General features: G+C 43.2%; 1 protein-coding gene across 4 annotated transcripts in view; it reads left to right on the top strand.

Moving 5' to 3' along the window:
* Nucleotides 1–2638: 2638 nt before the first annotated feature.
* LOC110503963 (rho GTPase-activating protein 32) overlaps nt 2639–27504 on the top strand; it is a 45323-nt gene continuing 20457 nt past the window's right edge. The window contains exons 1-5 of one of the 4 annotated variants that reach the window (XM_021582648.2): nt 2639–2961; nt 19586–19678; nt 20552–20657; nt 20848–20945; nt 22025–22109. In XM_021582648.2, the coding sequence (XP_021438323.2) occupies nt 19587–19678; nt 20552–20657; nt 20848–20945; nt 22025–22109 (381 nt within the window). In that variant the 5' untranslated portion in view covers nt 2639–2961; nt 19586. Of the gene's footprint in view, nt 2962–19585; nt 19779–20551; nt 20658–20847; nt 20946–22024; nt 22110–27504 lie in introns of those variants that run through there. The other 3 variants (XM_021582644.2, XM_021582645.2, XM_036961471.1) reach the window with 3 other exon arrangements.

Below are 27504 nucleotides of genomic sequence, written 5' to 3'. Positions count from 1 at the left end.
TGTCGCAAGACTTCCAGTTTGGTGTAGCACAATTTCTGTTCCAATTTTCTAGAAGCTTGCTTCAGGGGTTTGGGATCATCTCAAGCTCTGTCAGGTTAGATGGGGAACGGGGGGACCTCAGACTGGGGTGAATGTTCACCTTCCTACAGGACAACGACCCTAAGCACACAGCCAAGACAATGAAGGAGTGGCTTCGCTACAAGTCTCTGAATGTCTTTGAGTGGCCCAGCCAGATCCCGGACTTGAACACGATCAAACATCTCTGGAGAGACCTGAAAATAGCTGCGCAGCGACGCTCCCCATCCAACTTGACAGAGCTTGAGAAGATCTGCAGAGAAGAATAGGGGAAACTCCCCAAAAACAGGTGTGCCAAGCTTGTAACATCATACCCAAGAAGTCTTGAGGCTGTAATCGCTGCCAAAGGCACTTCAACAAAGAATATCTCGTTTTTTTTTAATACATTTGCAAAAACTTCTAAAAACCTGTTTTCACTTTGCCATTATGGGTATTTTAGAATAAGGCTGTAATGTAACAAAATGTGGAAAAAAGGAAGGGGTCTGAATACCTTTTGAATGCACTGTACATGTAGTTTATTCATACTGACATATAAAATCAGCACTTTCAAATAAGCAATTTCCAAGATTTTACTGAGTTGCAGTTCCTATAAGGAAATCAGTCAATTGAAATAAATAAATTTGGCACTAATCTATGGATTTCACATGACAGGGCAGGGGCGCAGACATGGGTGGGCCTGGGAGGGCATAGGCCCACCCACTTGGGAGACTGGCCCACACACTGGGAAGCAAGACCTAGCCATGCAGAATGAGTTCTGCCCCACAAAAGGGCTTTATTACGGTCAGAACTACTCCTCAGTTTCATCAGCTGTCCACATGGCTGGTCTCATATGATCTTGCAGGGGAAGAAGCTGGATGTGGAGGTCTTGAGCTGATGTGGTTACACGTGGTCTGCTGTTGTGCCTCACAACCTCGGTTGGAGGTGGCTTATGGTAGAGAAATTGTCACGCCCTGACCTTAGAGAGCCTTTTTATGTCTCTATTTGGGTTGGTCAGGGTGTGATTTGGGGTGGGCATTCTATGTTTTGTTTTTCTATGATTTTGTATTTCTATGTTTTGGCCGGGTATGGTTCTCAATCAGGGACAGCTGTCTATCATTGTCTCTGATTGGGAACCCTACTTAGGTAGCCCTTTCCCTCTTTTCTTTGTGGGAAGTTAACTTTGTTTGTGGCACATAGCCCTTAAGCTTTATGGTTGTTTTTGTCGGTGTAATCCTAATAAAAAGGAATATGTACGCTCACCACGCTGCACTTTGGTCTACTACATTCAACAGCCGTGACAGAAATGGACATTCAATTCTCTGGCAACAGCTCTGGTGGACCTTCCTGCATTCAGCATGCCAATTGCATGTACCCTCAACTTCTGTGGCATTGTGCTGTGTGACAAAAAGGCACATTTTAGAGTGGCTTTTTATTGCCCCGAGCACAAAGTGCACCTGTGTAATGACCATGCTGTTTAATCAGTTTCTTGATATGCCACACCTGTCAGGTGAATGGATTACAAACACTTTACATGTTGTGTTTATATTGTTGTTCAGTATAACAGAAGCAGTAATATGCATAGAAATAATGGACTGTATTTACAAATATGAAGTGGGTAATGGCACTCAGTAGAATTAAGCAATAAGGCCCGATGGGTTGTAGTATATGATCAATATACCATGGCTAAGGGCTGTTCTTAAGCACGACGCTACTCGGAGTGCCTGGAAACAGCCCTTAGCCATGGTATATTGGCAAGACACCACAAACTCCCCAGGTGCCTTATTGCTATTATGAAATGGTTACCAATGTAATTAGAGCAAGACAAATAAATGTGTTTTGTCATACCCATGGTATACGGTCTAATATACCACGGCCTTCAGCCAATCAACATTCAGGGCTCGACCCACCCAGTTTATAATGAATTGTATATATAGTAGACCAGCAGTGTTGATGATTAGTTGATTATTTGAATCAGCTGTGTAGTGTTAGGGCAAGAACCAAAACGTGCAACCCTTGGGGTCCCCAGGACCGGGTCTGGAAAACAATGCCCCCCCCAAGCCTAGCTAACTTTATCCACCTAGCTAACGTTAGCATTAGCCACTTAGCTAACATTAGCCACAACAAATTGGAATTGTTAACATACAGTTTAGTACATTTAAAAAATGTGTAACATATTGTACGAATTTGAATTCGTAACATATCATAGAAATTGTAAATCGTTACATATCAAACAAAATGGATGATGGACATTCACAAATTAATACATACCATACATACCATACCATTCGAAATGTAACATGTCATATTAATTGTAGTGTCCCGGATGAACATTTACTATGTTATGTCTAACCCTGAATCCAGGTTGCAACATAGGTGTGTGTGTGTGCACATAACCTACAGTATATACTACTGCAATCCACTGTTGAAATAGTTGACAAGGCTCATTTTTGTATGCCAATAGCAAACATCTTTCATCTCATAAATCACCCATGACATAGTACACATAGATGTGTTTCTTTGTTAGGAGTGGAAGAGCGATTGAAACCGGTTTTCTGATGTACAAGGACAGTTGAGGGCACTAGGATTAGAGCAATTTCAGGAATCATTTATTTACCTTGCTGGCGCGTACGCGCCCAGCCGAGTTGTGCGCGTTCGCAGCGTTGGGTGCAGAACATACGAGGCTACGGGTTCTATCTCGCTGTCCCTTCTGTAGGACATGTTCACTGACGAATCCCATATTTGTTTTATTCTCACTGAAGCAGTGCGAACTGGGCTTCGTAGTGGGATGCTGAAAAATACAAGTCATTGCTGTCGAAAACCTCAACAGTAGTAAAGTGCGCGGCACACTGCGGCTAAGAGGATATAGAGAAGAGACCCTTGGTGTGGTGGTTTGTCCTGCGGTTACAGGTATGTTTAAAAGACCATCTCCAAGTGTTACCATCGTCGTCATTCTTGTGCTTTGTATTGAATTTTTGTATTTTAGGTGAGCGAGAAAGATAGGATGTGAATGAATGTTGTGGCTTTTGAAGGTTATGACATATGTCTGTTGTGTATGGAATGACAACATGTTGACTACATAGAGATCCTGTTAACTTACTAGAGGAGCTGTGTCATAAACCCTAAATTCCATTATGGGAGAAAATGGCAGCCATCTTGGTCAGGGAGAAATTTAAAACCAGTCTGATTGGAATTAATGGCATAGAGGAGTAGGTGATACATTCCCAGCTTTTCCTTAAGAAGGAAAATAAAAGTAAGATGTGGTGTATCAGAAATTGTGTAGTAGATTTATAGTCAACCTAGAACATTGTCATAAAATTATAAATACAGGGTCTTTCCATGTCATTTCAGCAAGCCATGACACCCACCATCTCACATTTTTCTGAAATTGTTTCTGTAATTTATTAAGATGCACCTAAATTTGCCATTTTAATTTATAAGATTCAAAAATTATATGGTAAAAATAGTGGACCAAACTTATTTTTAAACAATAACCACATCCATCCACAGTTTCTATGCGAGTAAAGTCATACCGTATACCACCCCCCCCCCCCCCCAGCTGTAATCAATTTGATAAATGCAGACAGATAATTTGTTTGATCAACATGGTGGAATCTCTTTGTGTCGAAAATTAATAATGTGAGCAAACTGGGATATGCTTAACACCCTGGCAGTCCTACAATCTAAGCTAGATGCCCTCAATCTCACACAAATGATTATGGAACCTACCAGGTACAACCCTAAATCCGTAAACACAGGCACCCTCATAGATATCATCCTGACCAACCTGCCTTCTAAATACACCTCTGCTGTCTTCAACTAGGATCTCAGCGATCACTGCCTCATTGCCTTCGTCCGTAATGTGTCCGTGGTCAAACGACCACCCCTCATCAAAACACTAAAGAGAACAGGCCTTTCTAATCGACCTGGGCCGGGTATCCTGGAAGGATATTGACCCAATTCGGTCAGTAGAGGATGCCTGGTTATTCTTTAAAAGTACTTTCCTCACCATCTTAAATAAGCATGCCCATTCAATTTTGACCTGATTGCCCTTGACCAGCACAAAAACATCCAGTGGCATACCGCATTAGCAACAAATAGCAAGATCTCAAGTTAAGATTAGACCCAATAATGTCCACAATACAGAAAGCAGGCCAGCAATATTTTTTTTCCCTCAACCACGTGATATGCAACTTTTCAGGGACGTTAGGAACCAATATACACCGGCAGTTAGGAAAGCATAGGCTAGCTTTTTCAAACAGAAATTTGCATTCTGTATCTTAAACTCCCAAAAGTTCTGGGACACTGTAAAATCCATGGAGAATAAGTGCACCTCCTCCCAGCTGTCCACTGCACTGAGGCTAGGAAACACTGTCACCACCGATAAAACTACGATAATCAAGAATTTCAATAAGTATTTTTCTACGGCTGGCCATGCTTTCCACCTGGCTACCACTACCCCAGTCAACAGTTCTGCATCCCCCGCAGCAACTTGCTCAAGCCCCCCCCCCATTTCTTTCACCCAAATCCAGATGGCAAAATGTTCTGAAAGAGCTGCAAAATCTGGACCCCTACAAATGAGCTGGGCTAGACAATCTGGACCCTCTCTTTCTAAAAATATCTTCCCCAATTGTTGCAACCCCTATTACTAGCCTGTTAAACCTCTCTTTCATATCGTCTGAGATCCCTAAAGATTGGAAAGCTGCCGCGGTCATCCCCCTCTTCAAAGGGGGAGACACCCTAGACCCAAACTGTTACAGACCTATATCTATCCTACCCTGCCTTTCTAAAGTCTTCGAAAGCCAAGTTAACAAACAGATCACCGATCATTTGAAATCCCACCGTACCTTCTCCGCTATGCAATCTGGTTTCCGAGCTGGTCATGGGTGCACCTCAGCCACGCTCAAGGTCCTAAACGATATCATAACCACCATTGATAAAAGACAATACTGTGCAGCCGTATGAATCGACCCGGCCAAGGCTTTCGACTCTGTCAATCACCACATTCTTATCGGCAGAATTGACAGCCTTGGTTTCTCAAATGACTGCCTCGCCTGGTTCACCAACTACTTCTCAGACAGAGATCAGTGTGTCAAATCGGAGGGTCTGTTGTCTGGACCGCTGGCAGTCTCTATGGGGGTGTCGCAGGGTTCAATTCTCGGGCCGACTCTTTTCTCTGTATACACCAATGATGTTGCTCTTGCTGCTGGTGATTATTTGATCCACCCTCTACGCAGACGACACCATTCTGTATACTTCTGGCCCTTCTTTGAACACTGTGTTAACAAACCTCCAGACGAGCTTCAATGCCATTACAACTCTAATTTCGTGTCCTCCAACTGCTCTTAAATGCAAGTAAAATTAAATGCATGCTCTTTAACCGATCGCTGCCCGCACCTGCCCGCCCGTCTAGCCTGTTGTAACTAGGGGGCACTATTTTCATTTTTGGAAAAATAACGTTCCCAAAGTAAAAGGGCTATTTTGTCAGGACAAGATGCTAGAATATGCATATAATTGACAGCTTAGAATAGAAAACACTCAAGTTTCAAAAACTGTAAAAATATTGTCTGTGAGTATAACAGAACTGAAATTGCAGGCGAAAGCCTGAGAAAAATCAAATTAGGAAGTGACTTTGAAAGCTCTGCGTTCCGATGCGTCCCTATTGAGCAGTGAATGGGCTATCAACCAGATTCCTTTTTCTACGTATTCCTCAAGGTGTCTACAGCATTTTGATGTAGTTTCACGCCTTTATGTTGAAGAAGGAGCGTAAGCGACTACATTGCTTAAGTGTCCGGCTGAGGGCTCTCAGAGTAATTCTTGCGTAATAGACAGAGGTAGCTATTTTTCCTCCCGGGCTTACTGAAAATACAGCTGTCCCGGTGGATATATTATCGAATAGATATTTGAAAAACACCTTGAGGATTGATTATAAACAACGTTTGCCATGTTTCTGTCGATATTATGGAGCTAATTTGGAATATTTTTCGGCGTTGTCGTGACCGCAGTTTCCGGTCAAATTCTCAGCCAAACGTGAAGAACTAACGGAGTTATTTCGGGTACAAAAATAATATTTTTGGAAAAAATGAACATTTGCTATCTAACTGGGAGTCTCGTGAGTGAAAACATCTGAAGCTCATCAAAGGTAAATGATTTAATTTGATTGCTTTTCTGATTTTCGTGACCAGGTTGCCTGCTGCTAGCAAGGCATAATGCTATGCTAGGCTATCGATAAACTTACACAAATGCTTGTCTTGCTTTGGCTGTAAAGCATAATTTCAAAATCTGAGATGACAGGGTGATTAACAAAAGGCTAAGCTGTGTTTAATATTCATGAAATATAGTTAATATTTTCTAGAAAATATTTTTTGTCCGTTTTTTGTCTGTTGCGTTATGCTAATTACTGTAGTTGATGACAACGCTCCTGGATCCGGGATTGGTAGTTACAAGAAGTTTTAATTTAACATCACTACTCTGGACGGTTCTGACTTAGAATATGTGGACAACTACAAGTACCTAGCTGTCTGGTTAGATTGTAAACTCTCCTTCCAGACTCATTAACCATCTCCACTCCAAAATTAAATCTAGAATTGTGTTCCTATTTCGCAACAAAGCCTCCTTCACTCATGCTGCCAAACATACCCTCGTAAAACGGACTATCCTACCGATCCTTGACTTCGGCGATGTCATTTACAAAATAACCTCCAACACTCTACTCAGCAAATTGTATGCAGTCTACCACAGTGCCATCACCAATTTGTCACCAATGCCCCTTATACTACCCGCTGCTCTGACAGCTGATGCTTAAAGTTAGTGAGGGAGATATGTCTCCAGTTTCAGTGATTCTTGTAATTCGTTCCAGTCATTGGCAGCAGAGAACTGGAAGGAAAGGCGGCCAGTTGACAGTGCAAAGTATATAGACCCCTTGACGTTTTCCACATTTTGTTACGTTACAACCTTATTCTAAAATGGATTCAATAAAACATTTCCCTCATCAATCTACACACAATACCCCATAATGTCAAATCAAAACAAGTTTATAGAAATGTTTGCAAATGTATATAAAAAACATACCTTATTTACATAAGTATTCAGACACTTTGCTATGAGACTTGAAATTGAACTCCGGTGCATCCTGTTTCAATTGATCATCCTTGAGATGTTTCTACAACTTGGAGTCCACCTGTGGTAAATTAAATTGATTGGACATGATTTGAAAAGGCACATCTGTCTATATAAGGTTCTACAGTTGACAGTGCATGTCAGAGCATAAAAACAAACCATGAGTTCTTCTATGGAGATGGGAGAACTTTCCAGAAGGACAACAATCTCTGAGGCACTTCACCAATCAGTCCTTTATGGTAGAGTGGCCAGATGGAAGGCACTCCTCAGTAAAAGGTACATGACAGCCCGCAAAGTTTGCCAAAAGATACCTGAAGGACTCTGAGAATGAGAAACAAGATTCTCTGGTCTGATTGAACTCTTTGGCTTGAATGCCAAGCATCACGTCTGGAGGAAACCTGGCACCATCCCTACAGTGAAGCGTGGTGGCAGCATCATGCTGTGGGGATGTTTTTCAGTGGCAGGGACTGGGAGACTAGTCAGGATTGAGGAAAAGATGAACGGAGCAAAGTACAGAGATCTTTGATGAAAACCTGCTCCAGAGTGCTCAGGACCTCAGACTGGGGTGAAGGTTCACCTTCCAACAGGACAACGACCCTAAGCACACAGTCAAGACAATGCAGGAGTGGCTTCAGGACAAGTCTGAATGTCCAGAGCCCATCTTGAACCCAATCGAATATCTCTGGAAAGACCTGAAAATAGCTGTGCAGCGACGCTCCCCATCCAACCTGACAGCACTTGAGAGGATCTGCAGAGAAGAATGGGAGAAATCCCCAAATACAGGTGTTCGTCATATCCGAGAGGACTCGAGGCTGTAATAGCTGCCGAAGATGCTTCAGCAAAGTACTGAGTAAAGGATCTGAATACTTATGTAAATGTAATATTTCAGTTTTTTCTAAACCTGTTTTTGCATGTCCAGTTGTAGAAACAGAATGCACCTGAGCTCAATTTCGAGTCTCATAGCAATGGGTCTGAATACCTATGTAAAATAAGGTATTAATAAAAATTTGCAAACATTTCTAAAACCCTGTTTTCGCTTTGTCATTATGAGGTATTGTGTGTAGACTGAGTAAAACAATTTATTACATTTTGAATAAGGCTGTAACGTAACAAAATGTGGAAAAGGGGATGGAGTCGGAGTACTTTCCAAATCCAATGTAATAACTAGTGATGCACCCATATGACATTTTTTGGCTGATACCGATCTCCAATATTTTCCTTGCCAAAAAAAACCAATACTTTTTAAGCATTATAGTATAGTTAAAACACACACATGGACTTAGCGGTCTAAGGCACTGCATCTCAGTGCAAGGGGCGTCACTACAGTTCCTGGTTCGAATCCAGGCTGTATCACATCCGGACATCATTGTGAGTCCCATAGGGCGGCGCACAATTGTAAATAAGAATTTGTTCTTAACTGACTTGCCTCATTAAATAAAGGTTACACGCACACACACCACACTGACCAAAAGGTTATTTTTTTGAATTTACGTATGTTCCCATTACCAGTAAAACATAATCAAAAAATGTATTTCACTTACTTGCTGTGCTGTTTCGTTGTTCATTTGTTCAGTCGCTTCATTCTCAACCAGAATTTCTATGGAACGCCGTTTGGATCTTTGAGTGTCCAAAAAGATACACGCCAAATAACGCTTTTTGACGTATCAAATAACGCTATTTGATCAATCAGGACCTGAATATGACTGCACTTCACATAATAATTTAACGAGTTCATTACATTTTTATGTAGTTATTACATTTACACTTGTATTTCATATGTCACAACGGTTCATCGATACATATGCTATTGTAACAGTATAACTTTAGACCGTCCCCTCGCCCATACCCGGGCGCGAACCAGGGACCCTCTGCACACATCAACAACAGTCACCCACGAAGCATCGCTTCACAAAAGCCGCAGCCCTTGCAGAGCAAGGGGAACCACTACTTCAAGGTCTCAGAGCAAGTGACGTCACCGATTGAAACGCTATTTAGCGCGCACTATTCCACCGCTAACTAAGCTAGCCGTTTCACATCCGTTACACTATGATGCTGGTAAAGTTGTCTTGCACACCTACAGTGCTTGTCATAAAAAAAGCTAGCTAGCTCATGGATGCAAACAATGTTCTTCCCCAAAAACATAGCAAAACGACAGTCTGTTTCAGTAGCTATTGTTAGCTACCTATATAGCTAGGTGTCCACATCTAAAATAACCCTAATTTACAAGACAGTTCTTATTTGATTATAGGTTGTTGGTCCCATCTATATGAAGCTAGCCACAATAAGGGTTAGCCTTCAAAATACAAGTATGGCATAATTCTACGCTTTGTATTAATTTGCATCACTGTCAATTACCTACTTTTATTTTGAAGCCAAACTGCAAATTCCATTATTGTGCCTAATCATAATCCTTCCATTATTGTGCCTAATCCACAACACAACACGGTCCGCTCGTGCCTCACTAGCCAGATGAAGCTAGCTGGCTGCTAGGGCAAAAATTTTAAGTAGCTGGCTAGCTATTTATTTTCAGAAACTGAAGTTCAATTTCAGTAAGTGAACAACAAGTGGCAACCTAGCTAATACTTACTCACAAGGATTCTTAAATCATTGCTAAGAATAATGAAAATGACTGCAGTTTCTACTGGTCATTGTTTTCCGGCTGGTTGTATTGGTGCTAGCTAGGTACCAAGCTAAAGCTAGCTGCCCCAGAAGTTGCGGTTGAACATATGATGCTTTATTACCAATGCGGTATTGCAAACACATCGTTTGTGGCAGGTGTTTGGTTGTTTGTAGACTTTTTTTGTACAGCTTTGACAGTGCTACTGTATCTTTTTTGACACGCAAAGACCCAAACGGCGTTCCAAAGTATGGTATGTATTTTATGTATGTCGTGAAGCTAATTGCAGTGACGCTATTACTGTGTAACTTCGGTAGGGCAACATCTGAAAAATAGCGCACTTAGTAGTGTGTACCGGTGCTCGACCAGTCGACGAAAGCCAATATCGCCCACGACAGAGTACGGTTGATTTTCAAGGGCAATGAATCCTATTATCTTGGCTTTAATGGATTTCGCCTTTGAGTTGTCTCACTAAAATGTTCTTACTCTTTCAAATGACTGCTCGGCAAAATTTTACGTGGCGTCATTACGCCAAGTACCTACGTTATAAAGGTATGCACAGTAGCTTTGACATCGGTTTTTAACATGTGTTTATTAGGCTACAGATGAAATAAGTTATAATGAACTTCACAGGGTGGTAAAAGTGATGGGCTTGATGCTCATTTCCAACAAATATTGAATGTCTTATTCTGGTGACAATTCTGGTCGACGCAGTCAAGCATCAACCATGTCACCAGTTTGGTGTAAACACCCCTGGTGGGAAAATGCACCCACCCAAGAAATTGTCAAAAGCCAAAGTCAGTCTCCATCTCCACTAACCTGTAAGGATTTATTTCCTATTAATAATGTAAAATTAACAGCTGTACAGAAATACTTATGTTAAGGCCAAATTAGAGGAGAGACTTCTTGATGCAATTAAAGCCTTTTAAATCCGGGAAACAATTAATAAAATATTGTTGGATATTATTCATCCTAATCAGACAGTTTTTGTTTACATGGACAATACATTGGAGAAAATAAGACAAGTACTGGAAACAAAACACTATGAAAAATCGGGGAAACAAGGCCTGGTATTCGTAGCTGACTTTGAAAAGGCTTTTGATAAAGTACGACAGGAATTTAGATATAAATGCCTGGAATAGTTACATTTTGGATAATCTCTTTTTAAATGTCTTAAAGTTAGGTATAGTAAACCTAGATTTTAAAATAATGTCTACTTCTCAAAGTATTAAACTGTTGGAGTAAAATAAGGTTGTCCACTGTCGGCATATTTATTATGGCCATCGAAATGTTAGCTATTAAAATCAGATCCAACAATTTATATCAAGGGCCTAGAAATCCAGGGCTTAATTAAAACAAAGGTGTGGTTGTATGCTGATGATTCATGTTTTCTTTTAAATCCACAATTTGTATCCCTCCACAGCCTCATAGATCTACTTTTTCTACCCTCTCTAGATTACAACCAAATTATGCTAAATGTACTATATTACGTATTGGATCACTAAAATATATAACTTTTCCATTACCGTACAGTTGACCAGTAAAATGGTCTGGCGGTGATAAGGACATACTCGATATTCATATCTCGAAAGAAAAATCATCTCATTTCAATACATTTTCATAGAAAGTTAGCAAAAATAGATAAGTTCTTGCTACCGTGGAAAGGAAATACCTGTCTATTTGTGGAAAAATCACCCCTTTAGTCATATCCCAGTTTACTTATTTGCTTATGGCCTTGCCTACAACTAGTGACTTGTTTTTTTAAATTATATGAGCAAAATATGACATTTTATTTGGATTGGTAAGCCTGACAAAATGAAATGGGCCCATTTTATATAATGAATATGAATTTGGAGAAATGAGTAAATATTAATGCATTAGACCTCTCACTAAAGGCTTCAGTCATACAAAAGTTATACTTAAATACGAACTAGCAGATTAGTAAGAATGTCTCACCACCTGTTCAAGAATGGTCCTTTTCCCTTTAATCAGATTACAACCTCTTACTTTTGGTTATTTGAAAATGAAATAATCTAAAAAAATATTGCTATTTTTAGAACAAGCCATAGAACGTTGGTTGCAATTACTGTTTAATCCACCAGAAAAAAAAAACAGAAAAATGATTACACAATTATTATGGTTAAACTCAAATACACAAATGTATAAAAAACAATGATTTTGAAAAAATAAAAAGGTAGAAACTTTGTAATTTATATCTAGGCAGAGTTGCAAAGAGAAATCTATATCTCAGACTGGCCAATAATAAGAAAATATTATGATGGGCAAGAGTTTCTCAAACTAGACACACTAATGTACTTGTCCTCTTGCTCAGTTGTGCACCGGGGCCTCCCACTCTTTCTATTCTGGTTAAAGCCAGTTTGCGCTGTTCTGTGAAGGGAGTAGTACACAGCATTGTACGAGATCTTCAGTTTCTTGCCAGTTTCTCGCATGGAATAGCCTTCATTTCTCTGAACAAGAATAGACTGACGACTTTCAGAAGAAAGTCATGTTTCTGACCATTTTGAGCCTGTAATAGAATGTTGATGCTCCAGATACTCAACTAGTCTAAAGATGGGCAGTTTTATTGCTTCTTTAATCAGAACAACAGTCTTCAGCTGTGCTAACATAATTGCAAAAGGGTTTTCTAATGATCAATTAGCCTTTTTTAAAATGATAAACTTAGATTAGCTAACACAACGTGTCATTGGAACACAGGAGTAAATGGGACTCTGTAATGCTGATAATGGGCCTCTGTACGCTTATGTAGATATTCCATAAGAAATCAGCCGTTTCCAGCTACAATAGTCATTTACAACATGAAGAATGTCTACACAGTATTTCTGATCATTATTTTAATGGACAAAAAATGTGCTTTTCTTTCAAAAACAAGGACATTTCTAAGTGACCCTAAACTTTTAAACGGTAGTGTATGTCAACTAAGCTTAAAGAATTCTTCTCACGTACCTAACTGATTACATTTAAACTAGGCTTACAGTGGGTCCTTTGTTGAAAGTGTATGTAAATGAATTCATTTCAGTTTCTTATTCTCATTTATTGCATCTGCCTGTATTTCTGGACAGAGTATAGTCTATGAACTTTACTATGTCTAAGCCTAATTTTGTGTGTGTGGAATGGGACACATGATTTATACAGCTATGGAATTCATCATGAGGAAAGAAAATGAATCCCACTGTAGTAAATGTAAATCAGATTATAGAATTGCATGATTCTCCCCCTGGAAAAAGCATTAATCAGGTTTTTAATCCCATAAAAACAATCACCACCGCACTGTATAAAGTATTGTCGTTATGGTACAGTATTGTAAAATATTTTTTTATAACTAAACCAAGACAGACCACAGCCTGCCGTTTCCAATCGGAACAAATGAGTAAAATTGGGCAGTACAGGCAAGGAGGTGGGCAGAGCCAAGCATGAGCTTGTGAGATCCTATTGGCGCGATCTAGCAGCGTCTGCATATTTCCGCTGGGGAACGCCTCATCTGTGAAATGGGCATGTGCAATAACTCAATTCGCATTTGCACTCCATCTTAACAAAGCAATTAAAAATAAATCAATTTAATTCCATCTTCTCCCACTGCCAGACAGTGGGCTTCCTCTCACTATCATATTTGGTAATGAGTGGAAACGCCAAGCGAATGCTTCACGTTTATACATCTGGTGAAATATCTGTCATATTGTTCAATCTCTTGTAGTGTACAGTTTTGTCATAGTTTCATTTTCTCTTCCTGCTACCTCATCAGTCGAGCAGATGAGTGACTCACAACCTGCAGGTTTCCATAGCAACCCCAGGCCTTCTCCACTTTGACTAGCTTTATTAACCCCATGAGAACGTTAAACTTTCCCCTCAACAGTCAGATGGAAACATTACACTGGGGAGCGCCTTTATCAAAACCCATGAAGATGTTGACGAATACAGTACTGCCTACACGTGTGTGTGTGTGTGTGTGTGTGTGTTGCTCAGTTGTCTGGGTGGGGGCTGCTCAGTGACCCCATAGACACTCGATAACATAACAGTATGAAGTGAAACAATAGTAATTTCCCTCTTCCCAGTGGCTCCCTTAGCCTCTCACTTTAGATATAAAACACACACTACATGACCAAAAGTATGTGGGCCCCTGCTTGTCGAACATCTCATTCCAAAATCATGGGCATTAATATGGAGTTGGTCCCCCCCCTTTGCTGCTATAACAGCCTCTACTCTCCTGGGAAGGCTTTTCACTAGATGTTGGAACATTGCTGCGGGGACTTGCTCCCATTCAGCCACAAGAGCATTTGGGCACTATGTTGGGCGATTAGGCCAATTCATCCCAAAGGTGTTCGATGGGGTTGAGGTCAGTGCTCTGTGCAGGCCAGTCAAGTTCTTCCACACCAATCTCAAAATACCGTTTTCTTCTTTTTCTCCCCAATTTCATGGTATCCAATTGGTAGTTAGTCTTGTCTTATCGCTGCAACTCCCGTACGGACTCGGGAGAGGCAAGAGCCGTGCGTTCTCCGAAACACGACCCAACCAAGGCGCACTGCTTCTTGACACAATGCCCAGTTAAGTTGAAAGCCAGCCGCACCAATGTGTCGGAGAAACACTGTACACCTGGTGACTGCGTCAGCGTGCACTGTGCCCCGCCCGCCATAGTAGCCGCTATTGTGCGATGGGACAAGGACATCTCTGTCTGCCAAACCCTCCCCTAATCCAGATGGTTCTGGGCCAATTATGCCCCGCCCCATGGGCCCCCCTTTCGCGGCCAACTGCGACAGCCTGGACTCGAACCCAGAATCTCTAGGGGCACAGCTAGCACTGCGATGCAGTGCCTTAGACCACTGTGCCACTCGGGAGGCCCTGAAATACAATTTCTGTATGGACCTCGCTTTGTGCACGGGGGAATTGTAAGGGGAAGAGTCATGGTGAAACAACAGAAAAGGGCCTTCCCCAAACTGTTGCCACAAAGTTGGAATCATAGAATCGTCTCGAATGTCATTGTATGCTGTAGCGTTAAGATTTCCCTTCACTGGAACAAAGGGGCCTAGTATGAACCATGAAAAACAGCCCAGATCATTATTCCTCCTCCAACAAACTTTACAGTTGGCACTACGCATTGGGGCAGGTAGCGTTCTCCTGGCAGCCGCCAACCCCAGATTCGTCCGTTGGACTGCCAGATGGTGAAGCGGGATTCATCACTCTAGAGAACGCCGTTCCACTGCTCCAGAGTCCAATGGTGTCAAGCTTTACACCACTCCAGGCGTGTGTGTGGCTGCTCGGTTATGGAAACCCATTTCATGAAGCTCCAGACAAACAGTTATTGTGCCGATGTTGCTTCCAGAGGCAGTTTGGAACTCGGTATTGAGTGTTGCAACCGAGTACACAATTTGTATGCACTTCAGCACTCGGCGATCCCGTTCTATGAGCTTGTGTGGCCTACCACTTCACGGCTGAGCTGTTGTTGCTCCTAGACGTTTCCACTTAATGGCAGAAATTTTACTGACTGACTTGTTGGAAAGGTGGCATCCTATGACGTTGCTATGTTGAAAGTCACTGAGCTCTTCAGTAAGGCCATTCTACTGCCAATGCATGGCTGTATGCTCGATTTTTAATACATCTGTCAGTATCGGATGTGCCTGAAAGAGTCTATTTGAAGGGGTGTCCATACATTTGTGTGTGTGTGTGTATATATAGTGTCTTAAAGCTTTTGGCCTAATTGCATACAGCACTGTAGCAAATGCATTAGCTTAACATGTGAGTGTGTCTAGTGTGACACTTCAGAGGCTTATGGCATGAAATTCTTCTCTTAGAGATGATGTGTGGGCATCAATTCATCACACCAGCCCATGATTTCTAATACAGGTTTCATAAATGGCATGCAGAATTGCATAGGCTGCCCTAGTTTTCCTAGAATACCATGTAGGCCAGAGCTGTCAAAGCCAGATCAGAGCTGTTTTTGTCTCCTTGCAGCAGAAATGGAGAACTTCCTTCAAGTGGTGAACAAGATGTCTTATAGCTACCGCTACTGTACATTGCAGGATGATGGTTTTACTATGGCTAGTCTGGCATGACTGACAGATAAGTGGGGTAAAGATAATGTCCCAAATTACACCCTATCCCTATATAGTGCACTACTTATTTTTTTTCAAAATAAGTTCATTATGTAGGTAATAGGGTGCCATTTGGGACGTACAAAATGTAAGGCATTGGCTAACATGTCAGGAAACATCTGTGTCCTCGTTAAATAATATAGCTTTGCCATGTTATCGATATTTAATGGATAAATGAATGGATGTACCTTGTCATGTTGCCATAAGGCAGTGCTGAGTGTATCTGCAACGCAACAATGTGAAGCACAGGGTGCCCTTATCTGAGAACAAACATTCTCCATTCTGAACAATCATCAAGGTCAGGCATGTTACATTTGATCATAGAATAAATGCAATGCAGTCGCCTACAGAGCTTTTGAAGGAGGAACAGAAAGTTGGACCACACATTCTGATGGGTGACAGATTGCCAGACTATACTGAATGGCAAAAACATTCTGTACATGCAAACAGTTGTATTACTTTGTTCATCTTCAAAATCATGGAGCCTATCCCTGGAGAGATTCAGGACAGCTTTGGGACTTCACATAAATTGTTGATTGTTTTTTTTGTGTGTCATCATGCTGTCCTCTTTCATTAGATACATATTTGTTGTAATAATTGTGGCAAAGAAGGGGGCCGAGTGATACATGGCAGATATGTGAGGGCAGAACTAATAAACGGGCTCTGCCCTCTCACTAAGGGCTGGCTAGATAAGGAACTACAAAGCACAAAATGTCTGACCCAAAAGAGAGAGAGAAACTACAATCCACAGAAGCAAGGGGAACGCTTGCAAGGTGGGGCCCGACCCTCGTATATAAGGGGTCAAGTCACACCAGGAAGAAAGGAGAGCATGGAGCTGTGGACCTGTGAAACATTGAAAAGAGAAAGTGATAATATATCTAATGGATTTACTGTGTATGACCTGGACTGTCTGGACTTATCTGTTGTCTGTTTTGGACCCTGATCTATCGAGAACCTGATTTGTGTACCAAACCCTGCTATCCTCGAACACGCCTGCGTCCCGGAACGGTCCAGGATGGATAAACAAACATTCAGGTGCTGTCCTGTTGGAAATAACTCTCTGGTGTGATTTTGTGTCGGTTTCCCACTTAATTTGTGTACAAACTCTCCTAATCTTGAAGAGAATTGTCACATAATGTTTGATAGGAGATCCTATAGCAAGGCTACAGCCGCCATTGGAAAGATGAAGTGAGAGTACAGTGGAATATAGTAGATCTGTAGGTCTGGTTTGGCCTGGGTCTCTGGCTGGTCACATTTCTGAATCAGAGAGCTGTGTGGAACTCTGTCATCAGTGAGCACCACTCTGTGTCTATGGGCCAATGGGCTGCCTCCCTCTATCGGGGAAAATACTGTAATGGCTGGTCTGATGTATCTATTTAGCTACTACTCCTTACTCCAAATACAGTGGGGCAAAAAAGTATTTAGTCAGCCACCAATTGTGCAAGTTCTCCCACTTAAAAAGATGAGACGCCTGTAATTTTCATCATAGGTACGCTTCAACTATGACAGACAAAATGAGGGAAAATAATCCAGAAAATCACATTGTAGGATTTTTAATGAATTTATTTGCAAATTATGTATTTGGTCACCTACAAACAAGCAAGATTTCTGGCTCTCACAGACCTGTAACTTCTTCTTTAAGAGGCTCCTCTGTCCTCCACTCGTTACCTGTATTAATGGCACCTGTTTGAACTTGTTATCAGTATAAAATACACCTGTCCACAACCTCAAACAGTCACACTCCAAACTCTACTATGGCCAAGACCAAAGAGCTGTCAAAGGACACCAGAAACAAAATTGTAGACCTGAACCAGGCTGGGAAGACTGAATCTGCAATAGGTAAGCAGCTTGGTTTGAAGAAATCAACTGTGGGAGCAATTATTAGGAAATGGAAGACATACAAGACCACTGATAATCTCCCTCGATCTGGGACTCCACGCAAGATCTCACCCCGTGGGGTCAAAATGATCACAAGAACGGTGAGCAAAAATCTCAGAACCACATGGGGGGACCTAGTGAATGACCTGCAGAGAGCTGGGACCAAAGTAACAAAGCCTACCATCAGTAACACACTACGCCGCCAGGGACTCAAATCCTGCAGTGCCAGACGTGTCCCCCTGCTTAAGCCAGTACATCTGCTAGAGAGCATTTGGATGATCCAGAAGAAGATTGGGAGAATGTCATATGGTCAGATGAAACCAAAATATAACTTTTTGGTAAAAACTCAACTTGTCGTGTTTGGAGGACAAAGAATGCTGAGTTGCATCCAAAGAACACCATACCTACTGTGAAGCATGGGGGTGGAAACATCATGCTTTGGGGCTGTTTTTCTGCAAAGGGACCAGGACGACTGATTCGTGTAAAGGAAAGAATGAATGGGGCCATGTATCGTGAGATTTTGAGTGAAAACCTCCTTCGATCAGCAAGGGCATTAAAGATGAAACGTGGCTGGGTCTTTCAGCATGACAATGATCCCAAACACACCGCCCGGGCAACGAAGGAGTGGCTTCGTGAGAAGCATTTCAAGGTCCTGGAGTGGCCTAGCCAGTCTCCCAGATCTCAACCCATAGAAAATCTTTGGAGGGAGTTGAAAGTCTGTGTTGCCCAGCAACAGCCCCAAAACATCACTGCTCTGCATGGAGGAATGGGCCAAAATACCAGCAACAGTGTGTGAAAACCTTGTGAAGACTTACAGAAAACGTTTGACCTCTGTCATTGCCAACAAAGGGTATATAACAAAGTATTGAGGTAAACTTTTGTTATTGACCAAATACTTGTTTTCCACCATAATTTGCAAATAAATTCATTAAAAATCCTACAATGTGATTTTTCTGGATTTTTTTTTTCATTTTGTCTGTCATAGTTGAAGTGTACCTATGATGAAAATTACAGGCCTCATCTTTTTAAGTGGGAGAACTTCCACAATTGGTGGCTGACTAAATACTTTTTTGCCCCACTGTATCTTCTATAGTCATCATTACAGCTTCTGATTGGAGAAGAGGAAAACCCCTGCTTTACTACCTCAGTATTGGTTGGCTGGGGAGTTTTTTTAATGCTGAGGTGTAGAACCGAGGTACTTTGAGTGCACAATGCACATACTGTAGCACTCCAGGACCAGGGTTGGTTGGTTACCACTGCACTGTGTTTGCCCAATATCCTACCAGATGTGAGTTCAGCTCCCAGTGTTGCCTTTCATGAGGGCGAGTTATGGAAAGATTTGGAAGGCTGTGTGGAGGTGTTTTGCTCTGTCAGAGCATTCCTTTTATTTGTTGACTGTATATAAAGAGCTGTATTTGGGATGATGGGTCATGGGTGCTGTCACAACACTCCTCATGGGGGCTGTCACAACACTCTCTTCACAACAACACTCATCATGAAGGGTTTGTTTTTGCCTTTCAGGACCATTCCAAACACAGTCATACAAGTCCCAGTGCTTTACTCTGCCTGCAGTATGGATGGGTTCCATATTGTTTAAAAAATATTATTTTATATTTTACCTGTTTGAATGAAACAATTTTAACGTGTAAGAAGTGGGTATTTACTTGTTTACTGAATGCCTTTTCTTACTGTAGACTAATTAACCATTAATTTGTTAAAGGTGTAAAATGATTCTAGAGAGAACAAGCTGCAGCTAAGAGTGTGTTAATGTCTGGCAGCTTCCCAGCTAAGTCTCTGTCTCTCTCGACTGTTGCAGTATGATGGAGGCTGGCTGTGGGGTTGCCGCGGTGATCGGGAATGCTGCCTCAGGACCACAGGGAAAACCAGGAAGTGGTGACGTCCTTGAGGGGTGAGCTACTCTCTCACGCGCCACACTGAACCGGTGCTATGTCAGCTGACCAGGACTCTGCAGATATCACACCCATAAATATAAAGAAGACGTGTTGAGGGTGTGTGTGTGGGTGATTGTACGGGCATGTGTTATGTGTGTGTGAGAGATTGACAGGGAGGAAGAGAGCGATAGCGAGAGGAATTCTAAAGACATTAGAGATGGCTATACTATATCATCCCATTGTAAAGGGTTGTGATGACACACATGATATCTTCTCAATCAACTGTAAATATTCTGCAAAACAACCAGGCCTAGATAGTATAGCTCTAATTTAATCACAGATCTCCAGCAGATGAGATGAGCTCATTCTTTCAGTGCCAGTGTTCTTGTCCTTATTATCAGCAGATCTCATGTCTGAGCCCAGGAAGGAAGGAGAAATCTCAAGGATCCACTCTTCTTCATTGTACCTGAGAAAAGTTTGGCTGAAAGGACTTTTCTTCCTCTGCCTAGCACACTGACTCAGATTTCAGCTGCAGGTTTTGTGAGGCAATCCCTGGTGGGCCCAGGATGTGTTTTACTGTATGTAGGCTAGGCTATACTCCTCTGGAGCTTTCTGTACCAGTTAGTAGCCATTTGAGACTGTGTGAAGTTATTTGTTACCACCAGAATAACAAGGATGTAAATACCACAGTTTTCTGGGCCGCTGGTGCAATGTCATGATTTGATTTGATTCGATCCCCAAACATAATGTGAAAACATCGGTCTCTCTCGCTGGCTCCCTCTGGTGGAACCCATGGACATTTATATTTATTTCAAGTATGTCAAATGTAATATATTTATGGATTCGGATTCTTCCTGTCTCTCAGTCCTTCCCTCCCTCTGCCTCTGTAGGGCCATGTCACTGTGTATTACACCAGATGAAGACAAGAACCAGCCTGATCCATACAAGAGCACTACTCCAACAGATAAGTCCCCACAAGGGAGCACAATGGCCATGGTACAGTCTTTTATTGCTAGAGGAGGTCTGATAAGACCACTGTAACCTGGGAACAGCAGTCTCTTAACTCTACTACTATGTAGTCTTATGATGATGGTCAAACCATGTAATTGGTTTACACTTCAGGAATGTTGAGTATATGTTGAGTGTGTTAATTGGCAGATATTGAGTATTGTGTGTTGATTGGCAGGTACGGAATGATGAGCTCACAGAGCTTCCTGTCGAGCCTGAGCCCACCCTGCGTTCCTGCATCAGCACAGCCAGCATGAAGGTCAAAAACGTGAAGAAGTAGGTGCTCCTGTCCCCACGGAAACAGGCTATTATGGGCTGTAAAATGGGCCTCTAAACCAAGGCAGTAAAATAAAGTGCAGTAAATTGATGGGCCGGGCAGAGACCGACTGGTCAACTTGCTATCTCACTCTCTCTATCCACTCTCTCTCTTTCACACTACTATCCCCCCTTCTCTTCTTTCTCTGCTCTCTTCTTTCTCTGCTCTCTCCTTTCTCTCCTCTCCTCTCCTTTCTCTCTCCTCTCCTTTCTCTCTCCTCTCCTTTCTCTCTCCTCTCCTTTCTCTCTCCTCTCCTTTCTCTCTCCTCTCCTTTCTCTCTCCTCTCCTTTCCTCTCTCTCTTCTCTCCTCTCTCTCTTCTCTCCTCTCCTTTCTCTCTCCTCTCTCTCTCCTCTCTCCTTTCTCTCCTCTCTCTCTTCTCTCCTCTCCTTTCTCTCTCCTCTCCTTTCTCTCCTCTCTCTCTTCTCTCCTTCTCTCCTCTTTTTCTTTTCCCCTCTTTCTCTTTCGCTCTCTTTTGCTCTTCTTTTGCTCGCTCCTCCTCTCTTTCTCGCTCCTTCACTCCTCTTTCGCTCTCTCCTTTCGCTCTTTCTCCGCTCTTCTCTCTTCTCCCCCCTTTCTCCGTTTTTTCCTTTCTTCTTTCTTTCTCTTCTCTTTTTCATCTTTCCTTCTCTTTCACTCTTTCTCGCTCTCCGCTCTTTCTCTCTCTCCTCTTTCTCTTCTCTTTTGCTTTTTCTCTCCTTTCTCCTCTCTCGCTCCTTCTCTCCTCTTTTTCTCTGCTCTTTCTTTCTCTCGGCTCTTTCTTTCTCTCTCTGCTCTTTCTTTCTCTCTCTGCTCTTTCTCTCTGCACTTTCTCTCTTCGCTCTTTCTCTCTTCGCTCTTTCTTCTCATTCTCTCCGCTCTTTCTCTCATTCACTCCGCTCTTTCTCTCTACTTTCTTTCATTTCTCCTCTTTCTCTCTCCTCTCTTTCTGTCTCTGCTCTTTCTCTGCTCTTTCTTCTCTCCTTCTCTCTCTTTCGCTCTCTCTGCACCTCAGTGTATCAGCCAGTAGAATACTGATGAGGTGATGCTGCTGTATTACAGGCTGACGTTCCCCAGAGGTCATTTTCCCAGGCTGGCTGAGTGTGCCCACTTCCACTATGAGACCGTTGACTTTGGCACTGTGCAGGTGAGACCCGGCCCAGAACTGAACAGTCATACATTCAATGGAGAACAGAAGTCATTTGTTGCTGGTAGTTTGGTAATTGTGTCCTTGGCTCAAGTTCATGTGTAGCTCAGTGGACATCATGGTGAATTGTTCCACAAAATACCTAATTTCCTTAATGGAACCAAGCCATTGCATCAGCAGTTTGTTCTAATTATTTTAGGTCATCCTGTCCCACCCCCCATTCCAATTTCCCATATTTGGGAAAAAGTACAGATGAAATTTAAATTCTCATTCATTATGTACTTAAAGGAATGCGTTGGAATTTTGGCATGCTTGCAGATACCCATAGACTTCCAGTCATTGCACTAACGCTAGTAAGCATTGGCTTGCAAAAATAAAGCTAACTTCCTTCATGCTGGACACAGTGACATAAAAATGTTATCCACTAATTCATCTGACCCTGGGGAAGTAGATAAAGGGCCTCATTGCCAAAATCCCGAAGTATCCCTTTAATTTGTAAATACAATTGAATAAGTGATACAGCAGTCAGCAACATGGAATCCATGTGTGTGTTAATCCACTAAGTAGCATTCATTCCTCTCTGATCCGCTCAGCTCAGGATAAACCTGTAATCCTCAGTACTAGTTGGATTAAAGTGATGATATCAACCAGAGAAATAGTGGTTTTCTGGGCAGACAGCGTTACTGTGGGAGCATCCACAGCCGGTCAGTACTACTGTAGTACAGAGCGTGAACTGTGGCAGCTTTCAACTTCCAGGAGGTGGCAGGAGAGAGGAGTTATGTGCATCACTGGAGAATGTAAGAGAACATTTAATTGTTTAAGATGTTGCTTTGTTTGCTTAGCTTGCACCTGTGATATCATCCCATAGCCTCATCAGGTGGTCATTTTAGGATGACCCTAAGGGTAATTTTTGCTGACACTTTAATTGAAGTTTCATCGCCATTACAGTCAGCACAGATTTCAGATGGTTGAGTTTTATTTTTTATTTTTTTATTTTTTTTGTGTGCCTGTGGTGATAATTAGAATCAGTCAAGCGGAAGTGGTTACTCACTCATTTGTGAAAGTGGCTGTTTATTGCCTGCATAATTCCTATGTAATTTTGTTGGCTTGCTAGCAGAGAGCAGTAGTCATCTACTCATTCGCACACTGATGCTTTTACCACAGTTTCTAAACCCAGAGGCCCAGCATTGCGAGACTTACGGGAAGAAATAGGAAGCAGACACAGCAGACCAGACCGGGGTTTGGAGTTAGAAAAGTAAAAAATTACTCCGAAGTTGGTCATTTTTTCACAATCTAAAGGCACAACCTAGATTTGAGCCAAAATCTTAGTAGCTGAACATATTACTCCAACCTAGTGAAAGTGACATACTAACAGGTTTTCATTTTTGTAAAAAAAAAACATATTTACATACATTTACATATTTATGCGCATGAGTTTAGCTAGCCAACCTCGTGGTCACGTCCACTCCCACCACTCCCCTCCGGCGTTCGACATCGCCGGTTTACTAACCACCGGTCCTGGCATCAATCATTACGCGCACCTGCACTTCATCATGAGGCACACCTGGACTCCATTACCTCACTCATTACCTCCCCTTTATCTGGCACTCCCTTAGGTTCTTTCCCCAGGCATTATTATTTATGTGTTTCATGTCAGTACGCTACTCCTATATTGTATATTTTTTTTGGTGTATTAAATTTACCACCTGCTTCTCAACTCCCAGCGTCTACTTTACAGAATACTGCCTCACAAAATGGAAGCAGCAGAAAACCAGATCATCTCCTAGACGGTTGACGAGCAGGGATACCTACTTCGTCAACATCACGACCAGCTGGTGCAACTGTGGACGGCTATGGAAGAGGTTCTTTGCAGTGTTCAACGTCTTGAACATACCCGAGAAGCTTTGCCTTCAACTAGCGGAGGATACTCTACCATCAGTCGAGCCATCAAACCAGCCCATTCAGTAACCCGCCTAGCTCAGCGACGCCTGTTTGTCCTTCCCGGCTAATATGACGGCACCCCATCTAAATGCCATGGCATCCTACTACAGTGCTCCCTCTATTTTGCGCACCAGATGAGAGCCCCCACCATCGAGAGGTCCATGGTTGCCAAGGTTATTTCTCTGCTGACTGGGCGGGTGTTGGAATGGGCCACAGCCGTCTGGATTCGTATGAGGGGTTCATGGCTCTGTTCAGTGTTATCTTCGATCATCCACCGGAGTACAGAGAGGGGAGTGAGCGCCTACTCCAACTATGGCAGGAGGACCAGACTGCTGCTGAGTACGCGCTCACCTTCCAGACAGTAGCAGCATCCAGCAGATGGAATGATCCGGGCCTTCATGCGCTATTCAGAAGAGTACTGTGAGAGAAGGTCCAGACGGGACTGGCCTGTCGAGACGACAACCTCTCCTTGGACTCACTCCTCGAGATGGCCATCCTTCTGGATAACCTACTTCGGGAGTGTCAGCACTCATCCCTTCTCTCCCACCCTGGCTGTTACACAGTGGTAGAAAGGGCAAAGAGATAGAGGCGAGAGGAAAGAGAGCTGGATGACCTGCTTTCCTGTCCCCTGTGGTTGCACACAGTGTGATGTGGTTATCCTTCAGCCCAACATCCCGGAGGTATACCAGGACCTGCGGGAGGTATTTTCCAAAACCACGCCACCGGTCTCCCTCCTCATCGCCCCTGGGACTGTGCCATCGACCTGCTTGCAGGCTCTGTGCCCCTTTGTAGATGCCTCTACCCTCTGTCGGTGGCTGAAACCAAGGCCATCGAGGAGTACATCCATGAGGCGCTCAACAAGGTTTAATCCGGTACGTCCACTTCTCCTGCGTCTGCAGGCTTCTTCTTCGTGGCCAAGAAGGATGCAGGGTTACGTCCATGTATTGATAACAGAGGAGTGAGTGAGATCACCACCAAGTACCGTTACCCTCCCGTTGGTGCCGGCAGCCATCGAACAGCTCCACGGGGCCTGGTTCTTTACCAAATTGGACCTGTGGAGTGCATACAATCTCATCCACATCCGGGAGGGGGATGAATGGAAGGCAGCTTTTAGCACAATGTCTAGTCACTATGAGTACTTTGTGATGCCATTTGACTTAGACAATTCTCTGTCAGTGTTCTAGGCATTCGTCAACAAGGTGTTCCCGGACATGTTCGGAGGCCAGGTTGTCGTGTATATTGATAACATCCAGGTCTACTCGGCTACCTTGGAGGATCACATCGCTCACATCCAAGTAGTCCTGGAACGCCTCCTGGCTAACTAACTGTTTGTTTGTCAAGGATGAGAAGTGCCAGTTTCATCGGGAGGCTGTCTCCTTTCTAGGCTACCAAATCAGCCCGCAAGGAGTGAAGATGGACGTCAAGAAGGTAGATGCTGTGAGGTCATGCCCAGTCCCAACCACCATAAAGGGGTTACAATGGTTTTTGCGGTTTGCCAACTTCTACCGCCGTTTCATCAGGAACTTCAGCTCCATTGCCACTCCTCTCACCTCAATTGTGGTCCCCGTAGGTTGGTGTGGAGTCCAGCAGCTGACGAGGCCTTTCACCTACTGAAGGGATGTTTCACCTCTGCCCCATTGCTCAAACGACCAGATCCCACAATACCCTATGTAGTGGAGGTGGACACTTCATAGGTGGGCGTGGGGGTTGTCCTGTCTCAACGACAAGGTAATCTACAAAAATGTTACTCTTAATGAAACTGTCCCCTTCAGAGAGAAATTACGACATTGGCGATCGAAAGCTCCTGGCGGTGAAGTTGGCATTAGACACTGGTTGGAGGGCGAGAAGGACCCCTTCATCATCCTCACCGACCATCAGAACCTGGAGTGCATACAGACAGCGAGGAGGCTGTATCCGCCACAAGCAAGGTGGGCCCTTATCTTTACGAGATTTGACTCCACACTGACCTATCGCCCAGGTTTAAAGAACACCAAAGCCAATGCCCTGTCCTGTCTTTACGATTCCCCCCCCCCCTCCCGGCATGCTCCTGCAGGGAAACTCCTTCCCGTGCCTTAGCGTTCTTGGTCTCATCTATCCATTGATTTCAAATCAAATTTTAGGGTTCTGCTGTTTCCTGAAGTCCATAATCATCTCCTTTGTTTTGTTGACGTTGAGTGAGAGGTTATTTTCCTGACACCACACTCTAAGGGCTCTCACCTCCTCCCTGTAGGCTCTCGTCGTTGTTGGTAATCAGGCCTACCACTGCAGTGTTGTCTGCAAACTTGATGATTGATTGGAAGCGAGCATGGCCACGCAGTCATGGGTGAACAGGGAGTACAGGAGAGGGCTGAAAACGCACCCTTGTGGGGCCCCAGTGTTGAGGATCAGTGGGGTGGAGATGTTGTTTCCTACCTTCACCACCTGGGGACGGCCCGTCAAAGTCCAGGACCCAGTTGCACAGGGCGGGGTCAAGACCCAGGGTATCGAGCTTAATGACGAGTTTGGAGGGTACTATGGTGTTAAATGCTGAGCTGTCGTCAATGAACAGCATTTTTACATAGGTATTCCTCTTGTCCAGATGAGATAGGGCAGTGTGATGGTGATTGCATCGTCAGTGGACCTTTTGGGGCGGTAAGCAAATTGGAGTTGGTCTAGGGTGGAGGTGATATGGTCCTTGACTAGTCTCTCAAAGCACTGCATGATGACAGAAGTGAGTGCTACGGGGCGATAGTCATTTAGATCAGTTACTTTGCTTTCTTGGGAACAGGAACAATGGTTGCCATCTTGACCCATGTGGGGACAACAGAATGGGATAGGGATTGGTTGAATATGGCCGTAAACACACCAGCCAGCTGGTCTGCACATGCTCTGAGGACGCGGCTAGGGATACCGTCTGGGCCGGCATTCTTGCGAGGTTTGAAAACATTTAAATGTTTTACTCACATTGGCCATGGAAGAGGAGAGCCCACAGGCTTTGGTAGCAGGCCGTGTCAGTGGCACTGTATTTGTCCTCAAAGTGCGCAAAGAAGTTGTTTTAATTTGTCTAGGAGCAAGACATCGGTGTCCGCGACGTGGCTGGTTTTCTTTTTGTAATCAGTGATTGACTGTAGACCCTGCCACATACATCTCGTGTTTGCGCCGTTGATTTGCGACTACTTTGTCTCTAATCCGATTGGTCAGACCAGCTTTCTATTGACCTGAGCACGGGCGTTTCCTGTTTTAGTTTCTGTCTATAGGCTGGGAGCAGCAAAATGGAGTCATGGTCAGATTTGCCGAAGGCGGGGGAGGGCTTTGTATGCATTGCGGAAATTCGAGTAGCAATGATCCAGAAAGCTACCAGCTCTTGTTGCGCATTCGATATGCTGATAGAATGTAGGAAGTATGGTTCTTAGGTTAGCTTTGTTAAAATCCCCAGCTACATAAATGCAGCCACAGGATGTATGGTTTCCAGTTT

Source organism: Oncorhynchus mykiss, chromosome 24 (genome assembly GCF_013265735.2).
Source record: "Oncorhynchus mykiss isolate Arlee chromosome 24, USDA_OmykA_1.1, whole genome shotgun sequence".
Lineage (NCBI taxonomy): Eukaryota > Metazoa > Chordata > Actinopteri > Salmoniformes > Salmonidae > Oncorhynchus > Oncorhynchus mykiss.
The sequence above is the reverse complement of the archived record's forward strand: the minus strand, read 5'-3'. Positions and strand labels throughout refer to the sequence as shown.